Source organism: Coturnix japonica, chromosome 21 (genome assembly GCF_001577835.2).
Source record: "Coturnix japonica isolate 7356 chromosome 21, Coturnix japonica 2.1, whole genome shotgun sequence".
Classification (NCBI taxonomy): Eukaryota; Metazoa; Chordata; class Aves; order Galliformes; family Phasianidae; genus Coturnix; species Coturnix japonica.
Genome location: NC_029536.1, coordinates 146,414 through 155,364, shown reverse-complemented (window position 1 = coordinate 155,364; position 8,951 = coordinate 146,414). Strand labels below are relative to the sequence as shown.

Sequence of the window (8,951 nt, the reverse complement as noted above, 5' to 3'; positions counted from 1 at the left end):
TTCACTCACTGTTCACTCACTGTTCACTCACTGTTCACTCACTGTTCACTCACTGTTCACTCACTGTTCACTCACTGTTCACTCACTGTTCACTCGGGGGCTGCGCGGTGCCGGGTTCCTGCGCTCCGCCGTCCGCAGGGGGCGCGATGGATCCTTGTGCTCGTCGCTGCCGCCGCCGGATCCGCTCGGCGTTGGTGACGGTCATGGGGTGCAGCGGCAGGAACCCGGCCAGGCCTGAAACGAGCCGCGCTCAGCGACACGAACCGCCGCGTCCCGTCCCCGTCCCGTCCCCGTCCCGTTCCCGTTCCTCCGTCACGTACCCAGCAGTTTCTCTGCCGGCCGTGTCAGCTGCGCGCCGCATCCCAGCCAGTGCCGCAGCCGCTCCAGGTTCAGCCCCGCCACTTTCTCTCCGTGCGCGTTGGGCAGCGGGTCGATGCAGCCCAGCTGCTCCAGGTACTTCCCGTCCCGGGCCCGTTTGCTGTGCGCCGCCACGATGCGGTAGAACGGGCGGTTGGTGCAGCCGCCGAGGGCGAAACGGATGACGACGTGTCCGCCCCGGTAATGACCCCTCAGGAGGCCGCCACCTGCGGGACAGCGCCGGGCGGTCACGGGGCGCTCGGTACAACAACAACGGGCCGCGATCGCGGGTACTCACCGAGATGAACCATGATGGCGGGTCCTCTCCTCCGGCGTCGCGAAGTGATGACGTACTTCCGGCGAGACGGGAAACGACCGGCAGCCCCCGCACGGCGCCGACTTCCGGGAGGGGGCGCGCGCGGCCGCCATGGAGAGCGGGAAATAATGAGCAGCGCGGGAAAACGGAGCCGCCACAACGGGACAAAGCGCCGCGCTGCTGCCACGGGCCTGCATTGAACAGGCGGCGGAATCGGCTCCATATTGTTAATGAGTCACCGGCTCCCAATTGTTCCTTACAGCGATTGTTTATTGTACGCACAAGCACATGGAAAAACCACCAACGTTCCTGCTGGATCCAGGTTACATCGCGGTGCAGCGCGGCTGTGTCCGTCAGGAGCAGCGTCACAACGTTACAGCGTCACAGCGTTACGCAGCGGCCGCCTTCTCTTTGTACGTCGCCATCATCTTCTTGATCTCAGCGATGGCTTTGCCGGGGTTCAGACCCTACAAACACAAAGTCCCATGGCAGCATCCCCCCTGCGCTCCCACCATCTGAGCTGTGTGTTCATAAGAACAATTGAGGCTCAGCAGCCAGGTTTGAAGCTGGAGCCCTAACGCTGCACTTGTATCAAATGCTGCAGTGGATCCTGAGGGCACCGGAGCAACAGGAGCACTCGGTCACAAGGAGATGCACAGCAAGACAGAGCAGGAAATGAGCACAGAGCACAGCTCACTGTGTGATCTTATTGCAGAGCTCATCAAGATAAGAGCTGGATTAAGCTTATAAGGAGAAATGTATTAACAACCGTGAGCATGTCTCAAAATCAACAGACCAAGCCCTTGTGTGTTATTTCCCTACGCTGTGTACAGTCAGATCTTCAAACAGGACCATCATCTTTAGCTGAACTACAGCTGACACGTGAGCACAATGATCTGCTTCAAAGGGGGGATTTATCTGCAGTCAGTGAATCATGTTAAACGCACAAACCAGCAGGTGCTGCTCCTGACAAACACCGTCAGCCCAGAGCTCATTTCCCTACATCCGCTCGATCGTTTGCTGCCTTATTACTTCACAGCTCAGGAAGAATTCTGCTCTACCATCAGGTTCAAGCAATGCTGAAGTGGAACATAACACAGCTGGCAGGAAAATGAAACTGCATTAACTACCCAGCAACAGGAACAAGGTTAAAGCAAGATGAGGAAGAGGCACACTCTCATTTGAGAAACTTTGCTCAGTTCTCAGCAGAAATACCACAGACAGCAGATCTGGGAAATGCCCTTCTGGCAGGATGTCAGCATGAAACACACCCCCCTCAGCACTGAAGACCTGCTGTCATCTTCTCTGTTATGCAAGTTGCTCAATACATCAGGACAGCAGCTACTGCTGAAGTGTCAGAGCGCTGTGCTGGGTTATATGCGTTACTCACATCACTGATCAGGCAGTCTTCCCTATAGCATTTTGGCAGCATCCCTCACACAACCAGCACTTTACAGTCACAGACCTAAATCCTGGAAACAGGCTCTCAAAATCACGAGGAAGAGACGTTTCTGTGATGCGTAATACAGTGTAAACTCTGCCATATTCTCTTGCACAGTCATTAATGCAAACATGACTGCTGATAACTCACCATTTCAAAAGGAAATAAAGTCAACCAGAGCTTGAAGAAAACAAAACCTACTACGGATGTTTTCCTGCCAGTTTGGAAGTGATCGCAGAGGGGACGCATGCAGGAACAACACGTACCTTCGGGCAAGTCCTCGTGCAGTTCATGATAGTGTGACAACGGTAGAGAGAAAACGGGTCTTGAAGTTGTGCCAGCCGTTCCTCTGTATAGTCATCTCTGGAGTCAATCATCCAGCGATAGGCCTGGAAGTCAGTGTCATTGACACACCAAATGATTTCCCAAGGTGAAGTAATCAGTGTTGTATTTTAAAAGCAACACCTAACTCAGGAATTCTGGTCCATGACTACATCAAAGAATCATTAAGATTGGAAAGGACCATTAAGATCATCTAGTCCAACCACTGCCCCATCCCCACCAAACCACATCCCTCAGTACCATCTGCTTTTCTTCAGTAACTCCAGGGGCACTGATGTCACGCTGCGCTCACAGATACCTGCACTGCTTTTAAATAAGCAGTTCCCTGTGACACCCAGGGTCCGTCCTTACCTGCATGAGTACAGCAGGACCCAAGTACTTGTCCCCATTCCACCAGTAACTGGGACAGCTGGTGCTGCAGCAGGCACAGAGGATGCACTCGTAGAGTCCGTCCTGCACACAGGAGGGAGACCATCGTCAAGCCACAAAAATGCAGGTAAATGAAGGTAAATGCAGGTAAATGAAGGAGCCCTCAGTATTCTCAGGGCTCATTCAGCTACTTTTAGGTTTGTGTTTTTCTGCTTAAATGAGAAAGTGACTGCAAAGATGCTGCTTTATGAAATCCTCGAGAGAATCCCTTTAAGTCCTTACGTATGTCATCAGATAATGTTATGAAGTGGTGTAGGAGAATTAACTGTCGCTCTTGGATAGAAATGATTTCAAACTAATCCTGTGGCTGTTAAGAGAGCACAGCACTAGTTGCATGGCACTGCTGACATCTTGGGCACATAGTGCGTCTATTCATCAGATGTTGGCTTCACAGCAAACAGATAATGGGCAACTCTCAAAGATTGCTGCAGACAATTAGGCTGCAGCTCATGTGTTTTCATTGTATCCTCTTTAATCAGCCTTCTTCTGTGTTACTCATGCTCATCCCTTTTACCACTTGCCAGGATTTAGGCTGCTTGCCCACTGTGAACCTACTCAGTGACAATACTGCAGGAACAGTCACAGCACTGACAGGCCGAGCTTCAAACTGTCGAGCAAATGATCCATCAAGTCAGGCCAGAGGCAAAAGAGAAACTGTCAATTTAACAACACTTACTGCGGGAGCCAAAGAAATCCAGGTAATTTACCTGCTCTACAAACTCTTCACAAAGCTTTCCCACCCCCCTGTACAGGCTCAGCTTTTTCCATTAGTTTCAGGGCTCTAAAGCCCAGCGTGCAGCAACAGGACAGTGCTGCTTAGCACGCACCAGTCAGATACACAGACAGTGCTGCAATAGACAAACTACACCCCAGCATAAGCAGCGCTGCCTGGTCTCTACATGAATATTACAAGCCTCTGCCCTTCACAGTGTTTTTACAAAGACAGAGTTTTGCAGCACAGACAGTGGAAACAAGGTCAGAGTCCTCAGCACAACTGTGTTCTGTTTCATTATTAGATGTTACCCCTAGCAATGCAGACGTGCCACAACACTGCGTTTCAGGGAGTGCTTTCCGCCCACATCAGGCTTTGTAACACAGTTTTGTCATTACAGGAATTAGGCACTATGCATTAATGTTTAACCCTGGACTTATCCAGAAGGGACTTTAATGGTAAGAATAATTTCAAAAAAGGGTAACCAGTTTCTGACGATCTTCTATGGATTGCAGGTACTGCTCCTTGCCCTGCTTCGACTCATCCTTCTTCTTCAGGTAAGGCTCGATGGATTTGTACTGTGCGTAGAAGTTACTCAAGTCCTAGGAGACAAAAGGCAAAAAGATCGCACTTAAATTGAACTGATGCTTGAGAGACTGAACATCTGTTGTCGTTCATACAGAGGGAGGTATTTTGTACATCAGCCTGCCACATTCCTCCTAACGAGGCCAGATTTAGTCACCACTGGTAAGCAGACCCACCCAAGCCAGAGAGCATCAAGAGGAATTCAGACGTGAATTGTGGGACGTGATCTTGCTGCCATCTCCCATTATTATCCATTCTAATCCAACCTGAACCCCATACTGTCTGGAATGGTGTCAGCATTGGTCACAAGATGAAGGCGGCAGATACTTACTGGAACAAGATCCTTCACCACATACATGTGGGGGAGAGGGTAGATTTTAGTGATCTTGCTGAGATCAGGGTCAATTTTTTTAGTACAGGCCAGGGTGTTTCCACCAGCAATATTCATCGCACAGGAGCCACAGATGCCTGATAGAGAGAACAGAGTAAAGCAGTGGATGTTCACCCTCTTTTACCCTACTTGAGGAAGATCCTGTTCACCCCAAACTTGCCCCTGGCTTGATTTCCCTTCTGATGTCATCAAGAAACTCTGTACGTGATGAGGAAAACGCTACAAGCTGTCACTGGGCCAAGCACGTTGCTCTTCAAACAAAGACAAAGAGCTGGAGTTGTTTTTAAGAAGCTCTAAACATATCCTCAGCACTGAACTTCTTTCCACAGCAAAACCAAGTGGTTCAGTCACTTCATCCCTCCGCATAACACTCCACGTGCTACTTCTCAGGGTGGGTAAAGCATTCAGATTTGTTCACAGGTTTGAAACATGAGCAGCTAACACTGGGATTATAAAATGGAGCCAGATGGACCCCCAGCAGCCCCGCAGTTATGGTCAAAAGCATCCGTAAAGGTCAGGAATGCTAAAATAATTCCCAAGACAGAAGCTCCTTTCTGCACCTTCTGCAGCAGGCTGAAGTTGCGCCATCCCCTGCTTTCATTAGTTCCCCATGGTGAGAGAACACGCGCTCACAGAACAAATAGCATATAAATAGCTAAACAAATGGATTAAGCGACACTGCTCATCATGACCTTCAGTAACACAAGGAACAGATGTAGCCCAGGAAAGGGCAAGGCTCACAAAAAAACATTACAGACCTGTCACTGATACTGCTCAGGTCAGAAGCTCTGGCATTCAAATCAGACTAATGCTTAAGACATTATATTGGAAAGACGACAAGTGTTGAAAGGGCGTAACTAATTTCAGAGGATTTGACACACATCAGTTGATATGAGTCAGGGAAATGCCACAACTCCTCACACCGAGTGAGCCAGTGCTCAGCGCATGGGGTGCCAGCAGCCCTTCCCACAAGGGCTGACAGTTGGACAAAGCTATTTCTCCCCCTCACTAGATGGCTACAAGTATTTTCCAGTTAACTCGAGAAGGGACCAGGACAATTGGAGACTGCACACGTGGCTCCGTGTGTAAGAAACAGGAACATGTGGTCAGATTTTTTTTCCCTGTATGGTAGAAAAGGACAAGATCAAACCAGCCAAGCTTAGAAATCTGTCTTCAGATTCTCAAAGAAAACTATTCCGTGCAATTACTGCTCAGGAACAGTGTTTGCTGTCTAAATATCAGACACTGAGAACAATCACACTGGGTAAAATCCCTCCACTTGCTATGCAGATTCTGCAAGAAATGTCTGTGTTGAAGCTTGCTTTTCATTTAGATCTGAGTCAGGACATCTTTAGGCATCAGGCAATTACACCTAAATTTCTAGTGCTTGCAAACCCAACCAATTAAGTCAAAAGTTGTTCCATGATGACATTCTCCTTTACAATAATCTTAATAGCACTCATGAATTAATTCTTTCTTTCCAGGAAAAAGTGTCACTGGGACTGGGAAGTTTGAATGCAGCCAGACTAAGATGCTGATGAGGACCTGCCTGAGAACCAGCTGGTGAGTGCAGCATAAAACCATGAGGTGGCCTTTTCCTCACTCACTCTGCTTAGTCAAAGGGCTACAGTTCACTCCCACTCGACACATCTTTCCTCTCAATTCTGCTGCTGTAATGTCTCTTTCCTAAATTCTCATCTGTTCACTGAAGGGCAGCAAGATGAACACAGTTAGGATAGAAACAGGAATGACTGGGGCTGTTTATGTGTACTGCTTGTAACTCAGTGTGGGGTGATTATACCCTGTAACTTCACTGCTTGATTCACTAAGGTATTTCATGTGCAATACCTAGAAAAGAAGAGTGGCGTACTGTGGTCTGCCCTGAAGTTTTCTATTGGTAACACACATGCAGTGTCAGCGTTAGCATTTATTTGGACAACAGTCAGCTTAGCAGATTGAAAAATCTTTCTTACCTTCCCTGCATGACCTGCGGAAGGTCAGAGTAGAGTCCAACTCGTTTTTAATCTTAATCAGAGCATCAAGTACCATAGGCCCACATCTATAGCAGAAAACAAAGTGAGTGAACCCGTATAATTTCCCCTAGCTTTATCTCCAGCACCATCTAAGAAGCAACTAAAAGGTCTTTCATCTCAGCTACAATGAAAACTATACTTTATTTTGCAACAAGATAGAGATCACTTGCTCAATGGTACAACCCACCTGCCTCATCTCACCCTGGGGTCAGAGCAGGACGGGAGCCATTTCTTTTGCCGAAGCCCAGATTTGGCTCGGCTGGAGAGGGTTCAGACAGCACAACTGAAAACAATCCTAAAAGCTCTCACCTATTAAGGCAGGTTTTGACAAGTCTGCCTACCCTCATTTGTCACAGGAGGCAGCACTGCTTGCAAAAGCAAACAGTCTTGAACAACTTATGTAATTTTATATACGGCAGACAAGACAACACCTAGAAATTATTAACTGGGGCAAATCAAAGCAGCAAAGTCTGATTTCTGTCACGTGCTTCCCAAGCAGAGCTGCATGACTTTGTATCTGAAGCTTTCAGGAAGGGCTTGAGGTGAATTCCTCTGGCAAGACCATAGTAACAAGAGCTCAAGGAAGTGGAGGCATGTGTGCCCATGCAAAGGTTTCTACACCACAGGGAAGACTGTGTTCTTCCACAGGATTGCTGAGAAATGAGAGCTTTCTTGGTGATAACTGCACTAGAGTGTACAAGCAGCTACTAGAAGTTTATTACTTCTAGTCTGCTGGTCACATTACATGTTAAGAGAACTGTAAGAGACAGTAAAACCTTCACCTTAGCTCACAGTCTCAGACCTTGGAGATATGAGTAGAATTGCTTCCTTTTGGAACATGCCCCAAAGTTTACCGTATAAATACAGCTCATTAGAGCCATGAACAAGTTCAGGTATTTAACACTTTAACACAAATCAGGGACACAGGTAAAACCTCAGGACCCACAGAATGAGGCTACCATTTAATTGCTGACAACTACTGAGGCATTCACGGTACAGTATTACTTGTCATACCTGGCATCAACAGCGAGGGAGGGGAAGTAATCACACGTGGTCTCAGTAAGATTTGATCTATCAGGAAATAACACCCCGTCTTGTCCTACTGCATAACACACCTGAAGCACTGCCTCTCTGGCTACTGTATCACGGTTTTAACAATGCCTGAAGCTGAATGAGATTGCTGACACCCTCAACTGTTGACTCAGACACCTCTCAGCTACTGTGAATTACTGCCTGTCAGATAACCTGTGTGCACATGCAGCCCCGACACATCTGTGTGCCACGGAAGCCAAGCAGAGCTCCCTAATTGGGTACACTCACTTATTCAAATCCACTTCATACGTCTGCATACGGGGTTTGTCCCCAGGCTTATCGGGATCCCATCTGTAGATGGAGAACTTCTTGATACGTGACGTAGCTGCAGCTGCCGTCTGAGCTCCTCGACAGATCTGCATTTGAACAGCAGCAAAACAGCCCTTAGGTCCCTCCGGGTGGCTTTTAGTTGGCAACAAAACGACCTGAGGCCATGAGTTTTGGGGCCAGAGCTATGGGATCCATTACTGGCTTTGCATGTGGGCACATGTAAAGAGAATCCTTCCAAGGGTTTCACGGAGCAGTGCACCTTGGCACCCACAGCCACCTCTGTGCTGGGGCTTCCTCCTCTTCCTTGAAACAGTGGAGACGACCCCAAAACTAAGGAGGCGACCCAGGGCCCCGCAGCTCTGAAGTATCTGCCACAGCCCCACAGATCCCCTTAGAAGTTTCCTGCCACCTTCCCCACCCCGTCCCAGACCCCACCTACATTTCTCCTGCCCCCACATCCTTCTCCCATCCTATTCTGGATGCTCTGTATCACTCAGCTCCCACCTCCCCCTCAACCACCCCCCAGACCCCTCCCCACTCCTCTTCATCCCCAGACCCTCTCCAATGCCCTTCACACAGCCCGTGTCCCCCAGAACCACATTCCCTCCTCCTAACTCCTCTCAAACGTCTTCCCTTCCTACACCGCATCCTGCCCCCATCCCCCTTGTCCCTCTACTCCCTCCCAGGTCCCTTTGCCCCCCAATCCCGTCTGTGCTCCCCATCTCCCCCCACATCCTCCCAGGATCCCTCCCCTAACCCCCCCTGCCCTCTACCCGTCGCCCCCCGCCCCTCGGTCCGCCTCCATCCCCCTCACCGGCCGCGGCCCAGCCCTCAGGAGCCGCGCGGGGACGCCGCGCCTCAAGGAGACTCCCACCACGGCCGCCGCCATTTTGGCGCTGCGCAGTTCCGCTCCGCCCCAGAAGTGTTCCCTGAGGGCGGCACCTGCCGGCGGCCATATTGGGTGTGTGGGCGGCCATATTGGT

General features: G+C 49.6%; 2 protein-coding genes across 9 annotated transcripts in view; both read right to left on the bottom strand.

Moving 5' to 3' along the window:
* MRPS16 (mitochondrial ribosomal protein S16) overlaps positions 1-923 on the bottom strand; it is a 3,229-nt gene extending 2,306 nt beyond the window's left edge. For 3 of the 8 annotated variants that reach the window (XM_015882606.2, XM_015882604.2, XM_015882605.2), the window contains exons 1-3: positions 656-923; positions 321-584; positions 87-234 (exon numbers count right to left, since the gene is read on the bottom strand). In XM_015882606.2, coding sequence (XP_015738092.1) covers positions 87-234; positions 321-584; positions 656-896 — 653 coding nt within the window. In that variant the 5' untranslated portion in view covers positions 897-923. Of the gene's footprint in view, positions 1-75; positions 235-320; positions 585-655 lie in introns of all 8 variants that reach the window. The other 5 variants (XM_015882608.2, XM_015882610.2, XM_015882607.2 and 2 more) reach the window with 2 other exon arrangements.
* Positions 924-925: 2 nt separating this feature from the next.
* SDHB (succinate dehydrogenase complex iron sulfur subunit B) lies at positions 926-8,903 on the bottom strand. Its single transcript, XM_015882593.1, has 8 exons — positions 8,783-8,903; positions 7,927-8,054; positions 6,547-6,632; positions 4,514-4,650; positions 4,083-4,199; positions 2,808-2,909; positions 2,381-2,503; positions 926-1,140 (listed from the first exon to the last, which is right to left on the bottom strand). Exons 1-8 carry the CDS (start codon positions 8,855-8,857, stop codon positions 1,063-1,065), a joined length of 846 nt encoding a protein of 281 aa, XP_015738079.1. The 5' UTR covers positions 8,858-8,903; the 3' UTR covers positions 926-1,062.
* Positions 8,904-8,951: the final 48 nt, after the last annotated feature.